The sequence below is a fragment of the Parasteatoda tepidariorum genome, chromosome 4, assembly GCF_982258835.1.
Source record: "Parasteatoda tepidariorum strain Cologne lab strain chromosome 4, Ptep-v5.0, whole genome shotgun sequence".
Classification (NCBI taxonomy): Eukaryota; Metazoa; Arthropoda; class Arachnida; order Araneae; family Theridiidae; genus Parasteatoda; species Parasteatoda tepidariorum.
In genome coordinates, this window is record NC_141758.1 from 24,856,657 (window position 1) to 24,882,178 (window position 25,522).

At 29.7% G+C, this 25,522-nt stretch overlaps 1 protein-coding gene and 1 long non-coding RNA gene across 5 annotated transcripts in view; one reads left to right on the top strand and one right to left on the bottom strand.

Moving 5' to 3' along the window:
* LOC107455266 (uncharacterized) overlaps nucleotides 1-25,522 on the top strand; it is a 103,325-nt gene that overhangs the window by 72,462 nt on the left and 5,341 nt on the right. For 3 of the 4 annotated variants that reach the window (XM_043051649.3, XM_043051650.3, XM_043051651.3), the window contains 3 exons: nucleotides 20,456-21,880; nucleotides 22,770-22,909; nucleotides 24,058-24,151. In XM_043051649.3, coding sequence (XP_042907583.2) covers nucleotides 20,456-21,880; nucleotides 22,770-22,909; nucleotides 24,058-24,151 — 1,659 coding nt within the window. Of the gene's footprint in view, nucleotides 1-11,499; nucleotides 11,675-20,455; nucleotides 21,881-22,769; nucleotides 22,910-24,057; nucleotides 24,152-25,522 lie in introns of those variants that run through there. The other variant, XM_043051652.3, reaches the window with a different exon arrangement.
* LOC147810812 (uncharacterized) lies at nucleotides 15,976-17,425 on the bottom strand. The gene is made up of 2 exons (XR_015432967.1): nucleotides 17,142-17,425; nucleotides 15,976-16,759 (listed from the first exon to the last, which is right to left on the bottom strand). It is a non-coding gene; the product is annotated as an uncharacterized LOC147810812 (long non-coding RNA).

A 25,522-nucleotide genomic window follows, 5' to 3' on the forward strand; every position in this document is an offset into this window, starting at 1 on the left:
AATTACTTTTCTTTATAATGCAATAAAATCTGGCGAGCAGCTATTTAAACGAGCAAACACTTCGTTTGTTTATTTGTGGCTTGAAGTTAGGCTCGCAGAAAATGCAGATCATGGGTTAAATTTAGTAGGAATAACACAACCTGTGACGTAGGCTATAGTATACCCAATTATCTGAAATTAACCACACTCGCAGACGATATTTACAAAGTAAATATATTCAAACATGAAAAGGATAATATATGAGTTATTCTATCAATATCAATAAATGCCATAAGTTTGTTTATATCTTCATTATTTTATGAGTTATTAAACATCAAAATGGGTCCGGGAATTTATAAACACCCTGTATATTCGTTTATGTTTTGATGGGAAAAACATTTATTCTATAAAAAATTTTTCTTTCTGTCGAAATTTTATAAATGTTACTTTTGGGTAGAAAGTACTTTGGGTAAATGTTACTTATGGGTCTTATTTGTGTTCTGTGTACATACAAAAAGAAAAATTTAGTACTGAAGGAAAAAAAAACTGCACAGTGAGAAATTTTTTTTTTTTTTTTTAGATAATTTCCTCTCCAAACAATCACATATCTAAATAAATTGCATAAAATGTAAGATTAATCTGAAGAAAATATTTTTATTCTTATTATTTAAGGGCTAATAAGTATTTTATGAAATCGTTTTCATTAAATTTCGTTTCTACAAAGGAAGACAAACATATTTCTGTTTTTAAAATAGATTCAGAACGTTTCTTAAATTTACGAAAATCGATCTGGAATATCTTTAACAGGGGTAATTTAAACTACTATTTGTCTTTTAATTATATAATTATTAAATTTTTTTCAATTATTAGTAACTTTTTTGTGAGATCAAATTTAACAACGCAGGAAATAAAATATTTTTGCCTTGTTTACGTCACGTTTTTATCATTAAACTAGCAATTTATACTTGTTTCGATCTCGAATATCATTATTTTTCAAGGTGTTCTGAAGCTTTCTTCAAATGATTGCGATTACTTTACCTTTTCGTGTCGAATTATCGTAAAGATCTATTGATTATTGCGCCCAAATTTGCGTATTGGTAAATTTAATCATCCAATACCCATATCGAATACCGTGATATTTTGATACCCAAATTACCTATTTAACCCCTGTAAATATTCTAAAACTCGTGACGTCTTTTAAGCTTCGTATTTCTTCTTCTGCCCCCAAGGTGTGTTTACGTCGATACCTTGCCAACATCACGAGATTTAAAAGTCCTTGAATAACCGAACGAAAACTGTGTCGCAGGATTTCTGGAAGCGGAATCTTAGTTTATTTTTTTACGTTTCAGAAACGCTTTGGGATTTTTCAGTTTTTTTCGTTTTAGTTTTTGCTCGGTAGCTTCGTGGTATTACCTTGAAATTACATTTAAAAAAAAATCTATCAGCGTTTTTCTTTAATTGACGCAAGAATGAGACGATTTTACCTACGCAGAGGAAAGAAAGGAAGTTTTTGTCATATGACTTAAGATATTTGGCGGTTCGCACCAAAGAGGCGTTTGATTGGAGTAAATTTGGAATATTTCGTAAACAATTGTAATGGAGTAGAACAAATATTTACACATTTTAAAGTCGTTTGCTTTTCTGGTTTTAGTTCGTTGAAAAATTGGAGAGTTTGTTAAAACGTGGCAGACTCTGACAAAATTGCACAATATTTACAATAAGCTTTGCACGTAAATGCGCATTGAATTAATTGGGAAAAAAGCTAATAGTAGTCCTATGACAAACAAGAGTTTAATTGCGTTATTTCTATTACATATTTGACTTTTTGTTTTAAAGTAAATAAAATTTTAAAAGCGTTATTCTTGTTACATTCTTAACATAGTTAATACCTTTAACGCAGAAAAACAAGTGCTGTATTTCATAACCATGAATTATTAAAATGCCTAATATATTTAACTTATTTTGACGTAAATTAATACAAAATAATGAAAAATGTCTAAGATTCTGCTTCAAAAGGTTAAGAAACGAACTGGCCTAAAGGTAGCCATTTTTAATGTTGACGAATAAAAAATTTATCTATAATGCGCAAATTAATTATTATAAAAATAAATGCTTAATTGACATCAAAAATTATTGATTAATCTGATTTTTAATTATTAATCTAAATCTTAATTAATAATCATGAAAATCATATTTTCTGTACATAATTTTTTATTTATTTATTTATTTTTTTAAAATTTGACCTTGTGATGGAGGAAGCCGGATGTTTAAACTTACTTCCTAAGTTTATGTTTTGTTGAGTGTTAGCTACAAGTTTGTTTTCCCTTTTTTTATAGTAGATCTCTGATCGATTTTACTGTATTTATTCTATACATCAAATGCAATTATCACTGCGATCTTTAAGTTGGCGGTTCCCAAACGGTGTTCCTCAATGGTTCCGAGGAAGAATTAAAACTGTTCCGCGAGTTAGTATTTTTATAATATAAATTATATTTAGATCTAACCTATAATTTATAATTTATTAAATTATTCGGTTGTTTTTATGAAATTATTTCAAATAAAATTCCAATGAAATATAATTGAGATTTTTAAAAGAAAATGTTTCTAATAACAATATACTGAACAAATTATATATTTACAAAAAAAAAAAACGAACAAGCACTTATAAAATATTGCATTAGTATTTCCAAACGTGCTTTTCAAATTAAAATTTTAAAAAATTAAATAGTTTAGTAAGGAAATATGTTTTCCTAATAACATCAAAATTCTATAGGTTTTAACATTCACAATTACTTAAATACACTTTATTTATAAAGTCAGGTTTCGCCGAAAGGATTCCGTTGGTAAAAAACATTTGGAACTGCTGCTCTAAGTTACACCTCGTTGTTGTACTGAAATAGATCGATGATCTTCAGTTACTTTTTAATCATTAAACGCTGGTTTGCAAAACAAATTGTAGAACGAATTTCTATTCATACAAATATCCGATACTGCGGGAAAACTCACTCTATAATTCAGTACCATTGTAAAATCCCACTCGCCACGAGGCGAGTCAACAAAAGAAAGTGGCGACTTAAGTTAAATAAACGACCGATCACTTTTCCCCATCGTTTTTTTTTTAATAAAAAAAATCGTTTAATTATAAAAGTACATCAATTTACAAGAAGAATAGAGAGCAGAATTTTCTCTAAAATGTCAAATGTCTGATTGATCAATTCAAAATTTTAATCGATCCGAATCCATCAATTGATGGTGGAAAGAAAGTTCTTGAACAATTCAAATATTTTGACTTTAACGTCGGTAAGTTTAACTAAATTTTATCACATTTTTATATTATTTTTATTATTGAATTGGCTTTTTGTCACACCCATATGGTTTGAGGAAAAGTGGCTAACAAGTTATTTGTCTACCGGCCACTGGCGCCAGACTAAAAATTAAAATTTTTTGGTCAAAGTATGGCACTGCTTTTTTAGACAAATTTTATTTACCGTTGATGTCTTTCACTTATATATAATCTAAGTATTGCTGTTTATTGTTTCTCAAAACATGTCTTATCAATTTAAACGTATTTGTTTATTTTTTTTGTGATTGAATTTAAATAACATATTGTTTCAAATTATAAGATAATACTGCAAATAATTTAGTCCTCCTTGAAAATTAAACTACGTGTAAGTCATTTCCGCAATTTCTGAGTAAGTCCTTAATATTTAATAATCAGTGTTTAACAGCCGACCCAATTCTAAGTTTACTTCTATCAATGCTCAACTCCGTTGCCTTGTAAATTTTGAATTCAACCTAGAAGACGAGAACTCCCGGATCAGGCATTAAGACAAACTAGTCTTGTTGGAGGACTTTTTGATGGATCTAGCTCGCATTTGTGTTACACAGAGAAGAAAACTTCCTACGGTTAGTCCGACGGCTAGGGGACTCTAATCCATGATCAACCTACTACTGAAGAAATTTTACGTCAGCACTGTGGTCGGTGTAAGCCGAGAACAGAATTCGCATCAACTAGTCACCGTTGGGTTTCGAACCTGGTGCACCTCTTTAGGATGCGAAAATTCCATCACCTGAGTCATTGCGGCTCAAAGCACTTAGTTTGGAAAAAAATTAAATAAGTTTTTAGAATCAAATTAATGAAATATTTAATATACTTAAAATAAAAAATAACATTGACTAAAGATTCTGTATTTTTCTAAAATGTTTTGTTTAAGCAAAGTTTACTTGGTTTCCAGGATTTTGTAGTCTTCATTTTTTTTTTCTTCTTCAATGTAAAAATTAATTGGCTCCTTAAATTTAAAGCTGCTGCCAAGAGAGACTTATCCCCCCCCCCTCTCAGTTTTCATCCCGCAGTTTCTAATTTTAAAGTACCCTTGAAATTTTCAGACTTATTTTCAATAATAAAACGTTTTGTATTTTCTCGTATGCAAAACGTAAAATGAGCGATATACGAAGGCAGTTTATTTTTAAACATATCGAAGTCACTGATTTTTTTTTTCTTCCACCCTTGCTCCAGCGATGATCATATTCATGGACTTTTTATAACCTTAAGATTTATTTTGACGTCATGAAATAAAAGTAGATTTCTAAAAAGTTGTTTTTAATTACAACTATTCGTTCTGAATCTTCTGATCCATTAAAAAAAAAAAAAGATTATTTTGACCCTAAAGATTTTCGTTACCTTGTTCCAATTGAACTATCGGCATTTTAAAATTATTTAATGCAGCCTTTTTTGGTGAAACCTTTTTTTGAAAAGCATACTGATGTCTAATAATGTGATGTTATCACGTCAAAATGAAGAAAACATTTACTAAGAGACAATTTACTCTAAAAATGTGTGGCTTATCACTCTATTGCCCCAAACTCTTGACATATAATTTGACTTGATTTCAGTATGCTTTTAGATATCTTTTTGGTTTAAAGTTAACCACTTGTTTAACAACTATTTGATCTCATTTACACGAGTGGTCAAGTTTTAAAGAGGGTATTTAGTTGTTTTTGCCAGTTTGATACACAAATGAGGTCAACTTAACGGGCTTCCAAGTATAAACAAGTATCATCATTGGTATTGAGTTACAGAACATCTGTCTTTTCTTCCAATAGTTTATTTTACCTGTATCATATTACTTTAAAATGTTATTAAATTATTTTAATAAGGATTTTATTAAACAGGACTGTTTAAAAAAAATAACCTACACCGAAATAATACTAACGAACAGCGTGATGTAACCCTTATGCTTATAACTAAATTGCCCCAACAACCTCAAATATGGTGTAACATGATCTTTAAGTCAATAGCCCTATAAATCTACAAACCTTTTTTTCTCCCCCCTCTAACTTTTGAACTAATAAGCTTATGCGCAAAGCATGTTTGGTGGTATTTTAAAAATTTTTTACTTTAATGAACATGTTGACATGCCAAATAACAAGGTGTGTGCTGAAGTAGTAATTACGTAAAGGAAATATAGTTAATTTAAATTTATTTTTAGTTTTATGTCTAATATATTAAAAAAAAATTTTGTTGCTAACTTTTGAAATAATTAGTTAATGGGCAAAGCATGTTAGGTGACATTTTAGAAAAATTTCACTCTTTAAAAATGTTGACGTGCCAAATTAAATGATGTTAGCAGAAGTTATAAATGCAAATGAAATATATATTCATTGGAATTACATAGTATTATGTAAATTACATAAATAAAAAAAAAAAATTTTTGTACATACGTATTCGCGTTTTATATAATATCGATGAATTGTAGTTCATTGAATTTTATTTGTAGTATTATGTATATTATATTAATTTAATTTTTGTAACTTAATCGCTACCTTCCTGAAAAAACAAATAGTTGAAATTCGGGCTTTGAATACCAAGATAGGGTTTCACAACACCACTCTTTCTTTGATTTGTAAATAATAATATCTTATTCCCTGTAAAGAGGAGGGGGGGGGGAAGTAATTTCTCTCGTGCTTATGGGTACACTGTGTCGGTGACTAAGCCTTTTTCGATAGAAGTTTCCTTTTGGGGTGACATATCCTGCGCTAAATAAATATATAAGCCTGTCTGGGACCCCATCTGGGGGGTTGGGGGTAGACACTAAGGGTGTCTGGAATTCGAAAGTGGAAGGGACCATATGCATCTTTGTTGGCTAAATTTAGCTCTCGACTTGCTTCAGATTACAAGATGGGTATGAAAATTTTTGTGGTTTTTTAAGAGCTTTGATGGTTTTTTCCCTTTATCTTGAATTCTTATAGGGATATTAAAAGTAGGGAATGATTCGGAGCCCACATGACTGCATGTATACTAACCGCAAAAACAACACAGGATACATGAATAAGTGATGAGATTGTTGCTATCTACCCCAGCGTGTCCCCCTTTTCTTGGCTATAGAACTCTTAATGGTTGAGGAACCCCCACTTAATAAATTTCTCAGGGGATCGAGCGCTTGCAACCTAATGAAGTAACCCGGGTTCGAATACCAGCGATGGCTGGTGGATATGAATTCCGCACCGTGCTCGCGCGGACCACAGGGCTGACGTAGAATAATCTTCAGCGGATCATGGGTTGGAGTCCTCCTTGCCGTCAGCTAACCGTGGGAGGTTTTCGTGGTTTCCTCTTCATGTTACGCCAATGCTGGTTAGAACCATCTATACCAAACCTGTATCTCAAAATGAACTAAGATAGAATTTACCCATCACCGAAATAAGATTTCAGGACTACTTTTTTCCCCTCTCTTAAACATTCCACTAAAGCTCATCGTTATCTGAATAATCTTGAGTAGGTTTTGTCTTCCAAAAATAAGCCCAAACTCATATGTAATGAGTGCTTAATGTCCGCAATATCGCGGAATTCCGCGTTTCTCAAGATCATTGGTTCGAGGACTTCCGTGAATCAAAAACTCGTAATCCAATGAAATTTACTCGAAGTTCCGGATTCTATGATTTAAATTTTGAATTTTTGGTGAAATCAAGTTAATGTAAAGTGACCACATTTTCATTGAGACAAAGCGGGACAAATGGGATGAAATGAGAATTAAAATTTATTTATATATATATTTTATTGTATACATTCATATACTTGTACAAAAATGTACGTATTATTAATTATTGGTAAAAATAAAAATATTTGTAAAAAATAATAATTTGAACATCATGATTTTTAATCAAATTAAATTTTTTATTTAAAAAAAGTTTTGATTTGCTTTCACGGTCATATTTTTGATCTGAGTGAATACTTAGCAATAGATTCGGATCATTTATTAAAATGTCGTGAAATATTTCACATGAACTGGTCAAATTATATTTTACACTTAAAATAGATTTTTAAAGTTTTAATGTTCAACTGCGATTTTCAAAATATTTTGATAAGGAATATTATTCTGTTTAAAATGAAGGAATAACTCGGTCCATTTTTTATCTGTTTCCACATTTGCAGATAACCAACATTTAATTTTTTCATCTGTAACATTTCATATGTTCAAATTATTCTTTTTTAAAATAGTACTTACTGAATCAAAAATTATTTGTGAAGTTTCACTCGGCAATGAAACAAAATCTAATATTCTATATTTAATTTCTGTTTCTGGATCAAAAAATCTAACAATTGTGGGAAATAATTTTAAATCTTTGTGGTTGGAAGCATCAGAATTCATGGATATAAATGCGCATTTTTCTAATTCTTTCTGCAATTGTGAAAACGAATATGGTGAAAAAATATTACAAATAATTGCTTCGGTTTTTGTCCTTGCACATGCATATTTTTTGTCGTATAATGTTTTGATCATTTGCGACGTAGAATTCATTGATCTGAAACTTTGATTTCGAGATCAAGGTTTATGGTGTGGAAAGCAAATAGCCCTTCCGCTAATGCTAGCTGTTTTTCCGAGTTGCCAAAGCTAGCAGTGCGAAAAAACTGTTCCATTCAGACGAGGAAGCGGCATTATTCAAAAATCTTTTGTGCCTCTTTGTCGCTAGATGTTTAATAATATCGTTTTTTCCACCATATGAGGCCAAAAATTCAGCATTGCATTTATCACACCGTACCATATAGTCTTTTTTGGTTTTTTTAATAAATTGAAATTCTCTGCTTAGCTCTTCATTAAATTTGCATTCTCTTTTTTTACTCATCTTTTATTCTGTGGGTAAATACTAGAAATGAATAAAAAATTTACTACAAAGGCTAAAAAAGAGTATTAAATTTTGCCTTATTGACCGTTACGTTGTGGCGACTATTGCTCTATCACTATCTTCGTCAATCAAATAATGAGTCTAACCAAACGTCAAATTGAAAACAACAAACTGCACTGTCTGCACTTATCTGAATTAAACCGAGACGTAACGACAATGATCGAACACCACCGAGTAAATCTAACTCGGTACATTGCCTAATTTAGTTTACTCTGCATGCTTTACGTGCTTTCCCTAACGTATTTTTTATTTCTTTATATTCACCATAATACTTAATAAATAATAGGTAATATATTTTTACAGTACATTTAAAATAAGAAATGCAGATATTTTCTAAAAAGCGGGACATTTTTAAAAATCGGCGGGACGCGGGACAGTCCACTAAAAAGCGGGACTGTCCCGCCAAAATCGGGACGTGTGGTCACTTTAAGTTAATGAGACATTTAAATACATATGATTCTTCCGCCAGCTGGCGGAAATCCGCCAATTTTATTAAATAGATTTGGTGATTTTTCGCCATTTTGAATACTTGGAACTTGCGCCGAAAAACCGCTACTATTTCGTTTCTTATTCACAGGATTTTAATATCAAACATAGTCTCGTATTTCCTTTATTTAAAAGTTAAAACGTCTCGGTTCATATTGACCCGATATAAAAATCGTACATCGCGATTCATATCTACGAGATTTAAATATCCAATATCGCGATTTCCATTTACGCTTTTTGAAATTCCAGTGTCGAGAATTGTATTCTTGGGAGTTTAAAATCCAGTGCAGCGATTCGTATTCACGCATTTTCAAAATCCAATATTGCGATTCGTATTTACGCGTTTGTAATATCTATAATTGATTTTTAATATTTATGCGTGATTTAAAAACAACGCATTGTGATGCATATACACGCGATCTTGCATCGCGATTCGCATTCACGCGGTTTAAAAAAAATCCGCTATCTCGATTCATATTCACGCAATTTTATTACCCAATATCGCGATTTTTGAAAAACGAATTTTTTTCTTAAACTACACTATTAAGGTTTGATTTTTGTCATCACTAGGTAATATAATTATAAATCTTATTTCGAAAAATTATGTTAAATATGAAACATGTACGATACATAAATTGATCTCTATATTGATTTTTTGCATATAAAATTTTCAGGGTATTTCACATTGTAACTCAACTAATGATATAATATAGTAGGTTTTATGCAAAATAGAAATAAAAATTATAGAATATCTGATTCATTCTGTTTGGTATCAGTATTCTATTTTCTGTTATTTGGAAATATGCCCTGCGTAAGCAGTAAATATCCCTTGTCCCAAATGATGACTCACAACACTTACGTCCCCCCACCCTCTAAGTCTGGAATATATCACAAATACACTAGATGAAGTATTGTTATGTTATTGCTGATATGCAATAATTTTCCGGGATATGCTGTTAAGAACTAAAAAAAAAAAGTTTTTATTTGTTCACTAGTATTAAAAAAACGTTAAGAATAATATTTTCTTTGGTTGGAATTCGTAACAATCAACTCAATTTCGACTCGTGGAATATGATTTTGAGAAATCTAATTAATAAAGAGGTTGTAAGCAAATTTCATGAGTATTAATTATTTTTACCTATAATAAGCTTGGTGTAATTTAATTAATATCTGAAAAAATGTCTTGGTCTATTTTTTTTCTTCCTTTCAAGATCTAAACAATATATTTTGGTTTATGTGTTTTTGAACCAAGTTTTCTGAAAAACAAAGAATGTTAGATATTTTTTAAGTCTTTTTAAAATCGTTGATATTATTAATCTAAACGTAATTTAATTGTGCTAGTTATGAGTTTTTTTTTCCCTCCATAAGATCCGGTTAATAATGAAATGATTTTCCCATCGCTTTTTATACAGAAATTCATCATGAAACATGACGCCAACGTATTTAAAATATTAAGTTTTTATATTGAATTTAATCTGCTTAATGTAGTAAATAATTGCGAAGCTTGTATGTTTAAATAAACCTTCAAATGTAATTTTTGAAAGAAATTTTATAAAGGATTTCAAACATGAATTTCAATGGGTAGACAGTTGGTAGTAATTCGCCAATGTTTTTGTTTGAGTCCAACGTGACGTTTATTATTGAATTTTGATTTGCGGTTATTGCTTTAAAAAAATTAAGTTTAAAAGGCAAGTTATCAGTCTTATTACTTAATGATAATAATGCACTGAAATATATTTATAATTTTTCGATACCAGAGTACCAAAATTTCAAATATTTAGTACCAAAACTTCGTCAACGTTCTTTTTGGAAAATAATGCGATATTTTTTTGTTTTAAAATTTAAATTTGTTAACCTTTTTAAATTTCAGACGCACATTACAAGTTATCCAAACATGCATAATAATGATTAAGCGCTAAAGTATATGCATGTTTTCTCGATGTTTGCACCTGAACTTCGACAATAATGTGTTTGGAAAACAAATATAAGCTCTATATTAAATTTTCTTCTTGGAATTATCTTTTTTCTTACGTTTTGCTCATACAAACTTTAATGAATCTCAATTGTAAACATAATGATGCCATTATTTTGTTTAGAATTGCTTTTCGTACTACTAAAGTATTGCTTTCTTTTCGTACTAGTACTAGAGTTTTGTATTTATTATTCGTAAGGCAAGGGGAAAGAAACACTCCAGTAAAAATGCTCAACTTCCACGTTTCCTTTCACAATGTTTTAAAATTAGGCCTAATGTATCAAGTACATTATACAAACTATGAAAACTATCCGTACACTTTCCTTTTTTTTTTTTATATATATAAATTTCCTTTCCCACGACTTTTTTAAGCAAAATAATTAATGCATTTTTTTCTGCACAAATTTCACGTCGTTGGTGCCTTCCCCCCTTCTATAACTTTTTGCTTTTCGTACTACTAGAGTTTTCGTATTTATAATTCGTAAGTTTTTAAAACTCTAGCAAGGGGGAAAAAAACACCCCAATAAAAATACTCATCTTCCACATTAGCTTTCTCAATGTTTTGAAACTAGGCTTAATGTATCTTGTACATTCTACAAACTATGAAAACTATCCGTACACTTTTAATAAATCTTCTTTTCCCGACTTTTTTTTAAGGAAAATATTCACTGCGTTTTTTTCTACTCAAATTTCACGTGTGCTGCGTCGTTGGTGCCTTTTTTTTTCCTCTCTAAAATTAACACTCAATCATTTATTTTAAGTGCGTAGATCTCTATCTAATAATTTCTTGTAAACACGGTAAGAAAAAAAAAAAGGAATTTACTGGGGGTGTGAATCCTTGCCCCCATCCATTCCTTCTTTTCGTTGGATGAAAGTTCCATGATGCTTGTGACGTCACTTTTCGTGGGAGTTCAACTTTTGCGGAAGGAGAGTTTTTCTTTGGGGTGCCTAATTCATAAACGTTTAGATCTTTAGATCAGTGAACAGCTCATAGATTGTTATTCCCTAGAAACGACATTTGTTTTTTTAAGGCATAGTTACCAAACTTCCGATATGGTAAGCATATTAGTCTTTAGTTTGAATATATTTTATTAATATTAAGTAAAACGGTAATGATGGAAATTTTAGTGAGTCTATTATGTTATAATTTACTGAAACAGTAAAGAAGGAATTTTGGCTTAAATCGATTTTATCAAAATTTACTGTAACATTAATGATGGAATTTTAGTGTGAATCGATTTTATTATTATATACAGAAACAGTTATGGTGAAGTTTAAAAAGAATCGATTTTTATTAAAATTTGTTGAAAAAAAACTCTTTTTTTTCTTTACATCTTTAGTTATTTTTAGGAGAATTATATTTTAAATATAAGTTTCGTCTATTCTTTGTAAAATTTAAAATGAAGGTTTGTTGTCTTATTGTGGAACAATTGCAAGCCACATTTCTTATCTTGTATTAAACTTTTAAGACAAAAGAGAAGAAACTAAATAGTTCACAGGAGTAGTATTAAATAAATAATTTTACGGAAAGAGTTTTCCCTCTTTTTTACTGAAATAATAAACGTCGAAATGTATTAGATCGTAGGAATAATAATAGAATTTTAGAATAGATCTATTTTATTAAAATTAATTTGAAATAACGATATTTTTTTTAAAATTTAGTTATCGTCCATAATATTAAAAGGAAGAATTAGTGTGTCTTTCTCTCTTAATAACTCTAAAACAGTTTGCGCTAGAGTCCTGAAATTTAGACAGTGGTTAGATGGGGTAATTTTAGCTCCTGATCCTAAATATCGTTCAAAAATTTCTATTAGATAGTTCTTGACAGACGTTTGAAAAATGGAACTTTCTTATTGGTTTAGAACTCACTCATTCACATAAATTAAATTGCAGACGATTCTGTTTAAATAAATATTTTAACGATAACACCAGTGACGTTTTCTAACTTATAGCTCTCATAAATAAAAAAGAATTCTTTGCCTGTTAATTTTCTAATTACTTTTTATTCATTATGCCAGATAATGATGAATGTGATCATGGTGACATTTGAGGACTACTGCCACCAAATTAGTATTTCCACATGTTTATTTTATTTATAGTTATGCACTGAAAAGCATAACTGATTGATAAATAGTACTGAATCACTTAGTAGAAACTTAGAAATTTGTCATACTATTATTGAAACCATTGACGCTTGATTAATTTCAGTAATAGGTAACTACTTAAAATGAAAAAAAAAAAGCTATGCTGTAAAAAGCAAAATTAACGGAGAAATGTTAGAACAAAGTTAAGAAAAGCGTGTAAATTCGCCGACTGAAGTGTGCATGTAAAGCGATTATTTTTAGGCCACATTTCTTACGTTTTTTGATACTTTTAAGATGAAATAACTAAATAGGTGATAAAAGTTTGAGCTAAATAAACTATTAGTTTTGCGGAAAATAATTTTTTTTCTCCCCTTACCGAAATAATAAACGTTGATGTTAAGGGTTGTGAATTGTTCTTAGATTATTATTTTCTAGTTTTCAAAAATCATTGTTTTAAGATTTTTAAAAATGATAAGCACGTTAGCCTTCATTATAAACTAATTTTATTACATTTTGACGCCAATGATGTTCAGTTAATTTTTAAATAATAAGTTCAAATTCAAATTTAAAAAACGAACAATTTATGTAATAAAATGCTAAGTTTAAGGGAGATATTGTACTAAATTGTTTAGGGGAACCAAAAAGAAAATGCCATTAATTGACGCCAGTAATGTTTAATTAGTTAAGTAAAAACAATAAACTTCGAACTGAAAAGCGAAAGGACTGAAATGGTACTTATTCTTTTAAGAGAAGCGTAAAAAATCACCATATTGTTGTTGACTCCAATGATGCTTAATTAGTTTTGATAATAGACGCTACTAATACTATCGTAATTGGTGCAGTTTTAGAAGGTTCCAAATTCAAATTTGCTAATATAGGGACAATGTATTATTATATTAGTTTATTTCGCACCTGTTAAAATTACATCAATTCTGTACGGTTTTAATATGGATGCTTTGGAAGGTTTATTACGGTCTTATAAAGAATACATACCGGAGAAAATTACTTGATCGTTGTTAATTCATGAGATGAACTACTAAAAACGTGTTTAGCTTAACCTAATAATGTAAAGTCGCAGAAAAAGACAAAATATGATATTTTTTTAAAGAAAAAAGGAATTATTTTAGCTTTATTGTGTTGGTACGTCTTTCAATTTCGTATATGATTTCTTAATATTGTTTAATACTAATTTTTTCTTCTTCACCCCGTATGAGGAACGGGTATTCAGCTAGTCTTGAATCAAGTTACCCTTTTTGTGTATATTTTGTTTATCCTTTGTTAATTTTAAAACGAAGACTTGGTATCTTATTGTGGAGTAATTAATTATAGACCGCATTTCTTATGTTTTATGATACTTTTAACAGGGTGCGTAGCGTTTTTACAAAGTGGTTAAAGGTGCTTATTTTCGAATTTGGTTTTTTAAAAGCCCTTAAAGGTGCATTTTTCATTGGGTGCTTTTAAAAAATGCTTAATTTTCTCTTTACGAAAAGGATTTTTTTTTTTCTTTGCTATTTCGATTTTCGCCTCGTATTATGCAGAAGCGTGCTTTTCACATTGTTCTGTTCAACGTTTTCACAATTCATTCAACCACCATCTATTTCGGCCTACCGTCCGTCTATAGCAGTGATTCTCAACCACTGTGCCGCGGCACTTTTGTGTGCCGCCAAATTCTTAAAATGTGCCGCCAAATATTAGAAATGATACAATAAAAATTATAATGCTTTTTTTATTACAAGTAAAGTTTAAATTAAAGAAAAGTCTATAGATATATATTATTATATATATATTTTTTATAATTTTTCCGCACTTTAACCGCGTGAACATCTCTTTGTGGGCGATTGTCTTGTCTCTGACAATCTTAAAATAAGAAGGAAGTGTTTAAATTGTGTTTGACACACAATTTGAAAAAATGTTGAAATTAATAGGAAATTTAATGACTATTAAAATTATTAATTAACAAAGGCTAAAACAAGCTAAATACGTACTAACTTCCAAGCGAAAATGAAAGCTAATCATTAAGGTAAGCTATGCAATTAATAGTTATAAAAACAAATTAACAAAGGATGACTAGCAAAAAAAAAAAGAAAAGCTAGCAATTAATAATTAGCAAAAAACTAACTAACAAGAAATCGCAAAAAATAATAATTAATGTAAAAAAGCTAACAGTTAATAACTATGGAAAACAAGCTAACAATTAATAACTAGCAAAAAAAAAGACTGTTACTAACTAATAAAAAATTAGTCGAAAGAAATAATTAATCCCTTAATAAATGTGCTTTTGTAGTACATATTATTTTATTTCACATTCAAAACTATTATCACAAACTATTTAACACAGTGTATTATAGGTAAGTAAACAACTTTTAAACTAATTTTTTTCATTGTGTGCCGTCAAATTTCGAAATCGTTAAAAGTGTGCCGCCACAAAAAAAAGGTTGAGAATCACTGGTCTATAGCGTATGAAAGAGCCAATCATTTTACATATTTGGTGAAATACTTGCGGGACCGCATGTGCGTCTACTGAGCTGGATCAATACCTCCTAGATTGAAGAAAGCCAAAGGACGGAAAACGATGACTCATACAGTTAGGCCCAGATTTGCTGATCACTTCTGACGAAGCTTCTCTTTTTCCCTTCTGTTTCTCGACACTTTTTCGTTACTCTTCTACTAATTTTTTACTTTCTACAAATTATTATTATTATTTTTTTTGTCTAGATTAAATGTTCTTAAATTGTGTAAAAATGCTTAATATATTTATTTGTTTTCAGAAATGATTAACAATAAATCAATTCTAACAAAAATAACTGTTGTGTGAATGAAAAAAAATATATTTTTAAGCATTAAATATCAGTTTTATTTTATAAATTGGAAAATTTTATCTAACTTTTTGTTATAAAATGTATGGATTAAAAACAAAGAAATATATTTTTAAAGGGATTTTACACATTTATTATTATTATAGTTTTGACATAAAACTAAGAAAGGGGTCTAATTTTTATAATATGATACTTACATTTTTAGTAGATGATTATTTTGGATTTTAATGATTATGTTTTGCATGTTATTAGAACTAGAGCATACGAAATAAAATAGAAATTGTTTATAAACAATGACATAAAATGAGCTTAAAAAAATTTAGAAAATCAAATGCAGTCTTCAAACAAGGTTTAGATAGTAAAAAAAAACATATCAAAAGCATGATTATAATTTGTATTTTTTTCCTGTGGAAGTGTGATTGTTAGAAGTGATAAACTAAAATTAAAGTAAGCAACCTTAGATAACAAATATTTTATTAAATAGCAAATTCAAAAAACGATAAATAAAATGTAAACACAAATTTTACTGAAATATGTTAAAACTTTCAGTAACATTTAAAAAAGTATAATTTTTACCATCACACTGATAAACTAAAATAAAGTAAGCAACCGTAGATAACAAATATTTTATTAAATAGCAAATTCAAAAAACGATAAATAAAATGTAAACACAAATTTTACTGAAATATGTTAAAACTTTCAGTAACATTTAAAAAAGTATAATTTTTACCATCACACTGATAAACTAAAATAAAGTAAGCAACCGTAGATAACAAATATTTTATTAAATAGCAAATTCAAAAAACGATAAATAAAATGTAAACACAAATTTTACTGAAATATGTTAAAACTTTCAGTAACATTTAAAAAAGTATAATTTTTACCATCACACTGATAAACTAAAATAAAGTAAGCAACCTTAGATAACAAATATTTTATTAAATAGCAAATTCAAAAAACGATAAATAAAATGTAAACACAAATTTTACTGAAATATGTTAAACTTTCAGTAACATTTAAAAAAGTATAATTTTTACCCGTCACACTGATAAACTAAAATAAAGTAAGCAACCTTAGATAATAAATATTTTATTAAATAGCAAATTCAAAAAATGATAAATAAAATGTAAACATAAATTTTACTGATATATGTTTAACTTTCAGTAGCATTTAAAAATAATTCTAATGTCATTTAATATCTCTTTTCTAATGTCATTTTCCTTGAAATGCATCTCACATACCTATAACAAAATGAATACAATATTTAAATGTGCATTTAAAATAAATAGTACATACTATATTCATGTATGAAAAATTAATAGATTTTTGTAGAAAAATTAATAGATTTAAATTTCATAATCAAATAAATTACAATATATTATGGTCAAACAAAAATGTTTAAAGTTTGAGCAAAAATTTAATAAAATACTAAAATTATTAATATTTTTATAAAATAAAACTCTATAAAAATAACTATATATTACAATAGTTTGCGATATGATTGATAAGAACAACTTAATTATTATAAATAATTTATCCACAATTTAAAATAATTTACTCTTAGTAAAAATATAATAAAGAAGCATAATTAAATTTTTAAAAATAAGAACAAATATTACTCACTTTAGAATTCTTTGCAACTTCAAAATCTCTTGGCATGGCGGCAAGCCATTTCTTACGTATTGGGAAATCCAAAATTTAATGCTTTTGTACCATCAACTTTGTAAAATCCTCTGCAGTTTGGTACACAGCACTCATTGGCAATTATCCATAACACTAAGAATTAAATTAATGCTGACATTTACAACATTTGTTGAATAAATATAAATTTTACGAAGAACGTTGACACCAGAACACACACGGTTGTTTACAAATTCAAATCAAAAATATTCGCCAATTGGCTGAATGCCGACACAGGTTATAATACTTGAGAATATCGCCAATGGCTCGTTTGATCAGATTCGGAGTTTTTCGTAAAAATAGCTACCCTGACTGGTTTCCCTCTGGGCCTAACTCTACTACGTCATCATCGCCTATAGTAACCCGTCGTGAGGCTTGATTCCTTTCTAGGAGGTATTGGCTGGATTCGGTGAGATTATTTCCCTTTCTGCTGCATTTTGCAAGATATTCTCAATTTCAGGCTTCATTTTTCATCCTCTGATATCGAACCGAAAAATATCATTTTACAATGGCTAATAAAACCAAGAAAAGAGTTCTTTGTCAGAAACTAGTTATTTTATTATGTTCATGTAAAGTCTTTGAAAATTAATTTGCATTTCGTTAATGTATAAAGTGCTTAAAAAGTACTTAAAGGTGCTTATTTTTTTATTGAAAGATGTGGCTAGGCACCCTGTTTAAAAAAAATAGTAACTAAATAGCTGATATAAATTATAGTTATAGTTAAATAAACTAAGTTTTGCAGGAGGACTTTTTTTGCCTAAATAATAGACGTTGAGTGCCAGGTGCATAGCGTTTTTAAAAAGTGCTTAAAGGTGCTTATTTTCGTTTTTAAAAGCCCTTAGATGTGCTTTTTTTCATTGGGTGTTCTTAAAAAGTGCTTAATTTTCCTTTTTCTAAATTGAGATTTTTCCTTTACCATGTTGATTTTCGCTACGAATTATGCAGAAAGACACTGTTCACATTGTTCTATTCAACGTTTTCTCAGTTAATTCAACCCCAATCTATTTCGCGTTTCGTCAGTCCGAAGCATATGAAAACGTCATTCGATTTAAATGATAAAAAATTTTTGGCAATTGTCAAAAACAATGCCAAAAGTTTTTTTTTTTTTTTTTTTTTTTTTTTTTTTTTGCATGACTAGTTATGATTTTTTACAGTGCTTGAAAATATTATTTGCTTGAAAAGTGCTTAAAAGGTGCTTATTTTTTGTTGAATAATTTGGCTACGCACCCTGGAGTAGTTAAGATTAGTGAACTGTTCTTTGATTATTATTCCCCGGAACATCATTTGCTTTCAAAAGACATTGTTTTCAGTAGTGATAAGCATGTTAGTGTTCATTATAAATCGATTTTATTATATATCATTCAGAGTACCTATTAAAACGAAATTAATAGGATTTATTTATATTTACTTCTTATAAATAGTTTTATTTTTCTTAATTATTGAGTTCATGAGATACATGAAAATAATTACTCAACACGTGGCGAGTCGACAAAAAAAAAAAAAAAAAAAAAATGGTTACTTAGATTAATAAAACAACCGGTCACTTTCCCCAATTATTTATTTTTTCGAAAATCGTCTAATGATAAAAAGTCCATTAGGGTAGTAAAAGACTCTGGAAAACAGAATTTTTAAGATGTCCAATGTTTCCATTCAAAATTTTGATCCTTCAGAATCAGATCAGAATCCATCAATTTGTTGTGGAAAGATTCACGTGAAAGGAGAGTTCCTTAACAATTCACATACTATTTCGAAGCTGTAATGCATACGTTAAATGTATTTCGCCTTCCCAAATATTTTTACAGTTCTTTAAAGTTAGTATGCTTAATTACATTTTGTCACATATTTATTTTTATTGTTACATTAACTTTTTATAGCTGTTGATTATTTCTAATATGAAGTTTAAAAAAAAATAAAATCGTTTTTTAAACAAACATTTTTCTAAATACTTCTATTTCACCTTTTGGCTACTAACGGACTCATTTGTCCCAACAAATGTTTAAAAATTACTAATGGGGTGAAAAGCACTTACTATAATATGTCCCAGTCGTAGAGTCGAACCAAGTATACGTGTTTCATGAGTCAAATATCCTCTAGATGGCGCTATAGAGTTTCTTGCATGAAATAGCATTGTGATTTTGTGCTGGGAGAGATATAAAGTCCATAGAATAAATATTTCCAGAATGATAGATGTGCTTGTTGTAAGTTGATCACTACAGGTGGGACATGTATCCCACCATTAAGTACGGCCGGGACATATATGTCCCAGCCTCTAGATTGATAACCGCTTTTCAGAAAAATAGCAAATACTAAATTTGCCTTATTTGTGACCTATTTTAACGTTTTGAATAATAAACTGAACAAAAAAATCATTTTTTAAAATTCATTGTCAAAGGGTTAATTTTTTTATAGTATGGTAAAATACCCTTGTGTATATCTGTGCCTCTAAAAACATAGATTAATAGTAGTTGCAAAGGAATATTTTTCTCAATTATACGCTAACTATCACCTGGACCTTAGTTCCCATAATTATTATTCAGTTTTCTCAATTTAAACTCAGTTCAGTAAATATTGGGGAAAATCGCTGTACAGAGGTGAAAAGGTAATATAAATGCAATTAAAAATTTACATCTCCCTGCTTTTTCAGCATTTTCAGTTGTAATTGGGTCACATTTATAAGTGAAATGTTTGATAAATATTTTACTGTTGGATAATTGCAGAGTTCAAGCGCTAAATTTTAACTTAATTTTTTTGCGCTACAGATTTCTCAGTATTAACCTACACTTTGTTTAAATATTATTTTAATTTTGCAGAGATGCAATATTGAAAAATCTTTTAAATCATTTTGTTTTTTTAATTATTTTGTCTTGCATATCATGTAATTGAAAACCCCTAACTTCGTTGTTTATCACCAGTTTAGACAAAAAGTAATTAATGTAATTTTTTTTTCATTTCAGAAATCTTCTAGTTGTGAATTTAAATTTTATTTCTCACCTAAACTTTTTATCTAGCAATATGATACTTTTGGTAATTTCAATCATAAAAAATGATGTAGATATAAGCTGTATGTATATCTATACTTTAAAAATATTCATATTTGATCTTATATATCGCATTAAAACTGATATTTTATAAACAATTTCAATTGTAGATAGCTTTTATTATTTAGAATTTCAATAATTAGTTGTATATTTGTATCTAATGAATCACATGTCAGTTGAACACAACATTATATATTAAATGTTTTTGCTTTGTTTTAGGAGAAGAAAGATGACATTGCAATTACTGAAAATGGAACTAAAAGTGCAGAAGAAACTGAAGTTAAGAAGGAAGAGACTCAAAGTGCAACATCTGGCGATGCACCAACTGACATAGTTCAGGACAGTCCTGGTAAAGAAGCACCAAGTGTTGCTGTCATATCTGAGGTTCAGTCACCCACTAGTGAAGCATCTCCTGTTGCTGAGGAATCAAAGGAAAAAACACAAGTTGAAGCTAAAATTGAGTCTGTTGCTGAAACTAAGACAGAAACGGCTGTAGAAGCAAAGCCAGAGACCCCTGTGGAAGTGAAACCAGATGCAACTGTAGAAGCACAGCCGCAAGCACCTGTAGAAACTAAAGCAGCTTCTCCTATTGAAGAAAAAGTAGCATCTCCTGTTGTTGAAGAAAAAGTTGCATCCCCTGTTGTAGAGGAAAAAGTTGCATCCCCTGTTGTCGAAGAAAAAGTTGCATCCCCTGTTGTCGAAGAAAAAGTAGCATCCCCTGTTGTCGAAGAAAAAGTAGCATCCCCTGTTGTCGAAGAAAAAGTAGCATCCCCTGTTGTCGAAGAAAAAGTAGCATCCCCTGTTGTCGAAGAAAAAGTAGCATCCCCTGTTGTGGAAGAGAAGGTAGCATCCCCTGTTGTAGAAGAAAAAGTAGCATCCCCTGTTGTAGAAGAAAAAGTAGCATCCCCTGTTGTAGAAGAAAAAGTAGCATCCCCTGTTGTAGAAGAAAAAGTAGCATCCCCTGTTGTAGAAGAAAAAGTAGCATCCCCTGTTGTAGAAGAAAAAGTAGCATCCCCTGTTGTAGAAGAAAAAGTAGCATCCCCTGTTGTAGAAGAAAAAGTAGCATCCCCTGTTGAAGAAAAAGTAGCATCCCCCGTAGAAGAGATTAAGGCAGCTATCCCAGTAGTGGAAACAAAAGCAGAAACCCCTGTAGAGGAGACAAAACCAGAAACCCCCATTGAAGAAACTAAAGCAGAAACACCCGTAGAAGAAACTAAAGCTGATACTCCCGTAGAAGAAACTAAAGCTGATACTCCCTTAGAAGAAACTAAAGCTGAAATTCCCGTAGAAGAAACTAAAGCTGAAACTCCCGTAGAAGAAACTAAAGCTGAAACTCCCGTAGAAGAAACTAAAGCTGAAACTCCCGTAGAAGAAACTAAAGCTGAAACTCCTATAGAAGAAACAAAAGCTGAAACTCCGGTAGAAGAAATTAAAACTGAAGCATCTTCTATTCAAGAAAATTTGCCAGCACCTCCAGAAAGTCCAAAAAATGAATCACCCGTAGAAATAGTTTCAGAAGAACAAAAATCTGTCCCAGTATCACCTGTAGAAACAACACCAACAGAAGCAGATAAACCAACTTCTCCTGCCCCAACAGAAACTAAAGTAAATGGAGAGGTTAATGGGGACATTGTGCAAAATGAGGTAAATGTTTATGCTTTAACATCAGTTGATTAATTTATTTAAAGAAACTTCTTATTAAAGTGTACATTAGATGCTATGTTTACAAGATTGATTAATAGCCTGTACAGTTTCATGTAGGTCCCAGAATAGTGACTGTCTGGAATAGTAACCAATTATTATCTTGAAATTTCAAATAAATAATTAGAAATGAATAGTGATTTAAATGAAATAATTCACACCTTCGTTGTTCAGTTGCTCAACATATTAAATGTATTTCACATTTATGATCATTAACCTTATTTAAATGGCAATCCTGTCTTTCCTACAACTTTCAGTTGCTGGTTTTCCTGCATCGAAATGTTGATCAGACCTTTTGTTAAACGATCTTGCTACAGAATGCTACAATCACTTACTGTGAAACCTATGTTGATATAGTGTAACAAATTTAAAATTCTAAGAATGCAATTTCTGTAGCTTTAAAATTATTGCTTTTATCAATTGGAAATAAACCTCACGATAACTTATTCTCACACCTCTAAGACATTAGATTGCATCCATCAGTTTGACTTTTAATTTTGAATATCTTTTTACCTGCATTTCTTTCGGCTGGTCCAACGAGTGCACCAGGATTGGTTTTTGCCAGACTTGGCGTAATATGCAAAATGTTAACCTAAGTTTTAGGTATTGTTTAGCTATGCAATGTCTTGTCCCAATAACCCCTAATTCACCCGATTACGTATTTTAGTAAAATTTTTATAAAGACTTCCAAGGCTTAGAAGGTTAAAAGGGTGGTGTGAGAAAGATTTTTAAAACACTTTGTCTAAAATAGCATTATAGTTTTGTATGTTTCAGATTTGCCTATAAAAACTTATGGTAGTGAAGTTTATTTATGTAGCTTTTCTTTTTACAGGTTACAAATGGAACTGTCAATGGTGATCAAAATGGTACTGCTGAAATCCCTACTTTGATTTCGTGGAAAAAAGAGGCTAATAGAGTTGAAATTTCTGGAGATTTCAACCAATGGGGTGACAATTGTGTTCTTAATTTGCAGTAAGCATTTTTTTAAAAAAAACTAAATTAGCGATTTTAAAATATAATTTTTTAAATTTTAATTGTAAGAAAGCAATCTTAAAATATCCATATTTTTCGAGAAATTATTAATATTTAATCTCTTGATTGGTACATGAATAAACAAAGTAGTAATTTATAAGTGTGATATTTTAATAGCTACTTCCTGTGTTACATGTGAAATCATCTTTAGAGAAAAGATTGAACTTTATATTAATCTAAGGAGAACTATATGAATACAATTTCCTTTTTTTTTGTGCTGTAACTCAATAATATTTTTAATTTATTTCATTGAAATGTTATTCTATTTGAATACAGACTTCTAAATCCAAATTTGGGTCTTAATTTATTTTTAAATGATTTTCATAATTATCATTAATATTTTTAAAAGATTTTCTTAAATTAATATTTTCGATCATAAGCGTTATCTCCGGGTAAGGTTTTCTACCTTTTTGACTTTACTACTGTGTGCTGCTACAAGTTATAATTAGAATAAATTTTGTTTTTGTTTTAATTGAGCAATTGCATTGTTGGTCTATTGTCTATGTGTAAAACACCCTATTATCAATTTGTTGCTTGATGCAATTCCTATATTATCTAGAATGCTGATCAAAACTTGTGCATAGTAATAAATCAAATTTTTTGTTTTGATATTTTGAATAAGGAAAGAAGTTTTTACAATCAATGTATAGTGCAGCTTTGAGGAGAGCTCCTTTAGACTAAAAGTCTGGAGCTATCTGCTGCTATGGTAACAAGCGAGAGAACATTTCTAATGATGGTGTAACGGAGGAATGAAGGCGTCAAGTGTTTTACTCAAGCTGACCTATGCCAAGATCAAAACAAAACTATTCACCCCACACCCTTATTCAAAGTGACTTTTCCTCGTAACCATAGTACCCATCACGATGCCAGACTGATGTCTGTAGGAGCTCTCCTGATGGACGCAATATACTAATACTCTTTTTTTTTCATTGAAAAAAATAATGCATGTAATCTAAAAATATATTAAAAAATTTATTTATTGGAAACACAATTTCTCTCTACTTCAAACTTATTTAAGTAAAATGTTTTTCCACAGTTCCATTACTATTAATTTTATTTTTATTTATTTATAATTTTATTTTTTTAAGGGATGGTGCTTTTTCAACTAAGTTGAAACTACCTCAAGGAAAATATCACATTAAATACCTTGTGGATGGAACCTGGACTATTGATGAAAGCCAAGTAAGTTATAGGTTTCAGATAGTAATGTACGAGGGTTGTAAATTAAATAGTGGCAACTTAACCTTTAAACTCACAGAAGGACGGGCATGCGCAAATTAGATATGGGAGCTGTGAGGTGGGGCTGCTGTCGATGTGAAGAGTGGAAAAAAAAGTCGATTAGCTTAGAAGGGTAGTTGTGTGGCGTTAAAGTGAGGAGTTTCGTTTCCATCGCTCTAAAGCATGTTTTCAAAAGATGATCAGCGGTCGTGGCTTACAATCGAGGTTGCCCGTGGCAAAAATGCAACAGAATGCTATCGAGGATTAGTGGAAGCCTTTGGAGCAAATGCTTTACCATATAGGACAGTAGCACGATGGATTCAAGCATCTCGTCTTTTTTCGTCATTAAGCCTTTTCACAACATGCTTTAGAGCGATGGAAACGAAACTCCTCACTTTAACGCCACGCAACAACTACCCTTCTAAACAAATCGACTGTTTTTTGCACTCTACACATCGACAACAGCGCCACCTCACCGCACCCATACCCTATTTATGCATGCGCGCCCTTTTGTGAGTTTCAAGGTTAAGTTGCCACTATTTAATTTACAACCCTCGTATATTTAAATGATTATATATATATATATTATATTTTATTAGATATGTGTAGCATTTATATAAAGATATGTAAGTGTAATTTATAACATCCCACCCTTCCTCTCAGAAATTATAGCGAACGAAAATATTCATTATAACTTCTATGAATATTATGTTATTATTATTTTATATTAATAAATTCTATATTATATAATTCTATAAATAACATTATCTATTTTCTATTATTGATACATATATAGAATTAAAAAAATTGTAATATATTTCATTATGATCACACAATTTAATAATGTCTTTATTATACAGAAATCAATGTTCATATTATATTAAAAGGATTGTAATTTCATGTTCTAATATATTTTACCCTGAAAAATTTTCATTTCCCCCAATATTTGGCTGGCAGTGTTCTCTCAATGATATAAATTACCCAACCAGGACGACGAGGGAGTGACCAAAATTCTAAATACTCTCCACAGAATGAATACATTTTTATAAATTTTATTTTGTTGTATTAAACTTTAATTGATCAAAATTTTATTTCCTGTCCTCAGCTTAAAAAATGGCACAAATAGTTTATTAAGTTATTAACTTAATACTTTAAATAATTTATAGGTAATACTAATTACTAAATCAGAATTAGTGTTTTAGTTTTTCAAAGTTTTTTTATCATTAAAAAGAAAATAGTTATTTTTTGCTTTTAACTAACCAGGTAAAAGTTTTCTTGATTGTGTAGTTTAATTTTTAAGCCTATTACACGTTTTTGTTATCAATTGTATACATC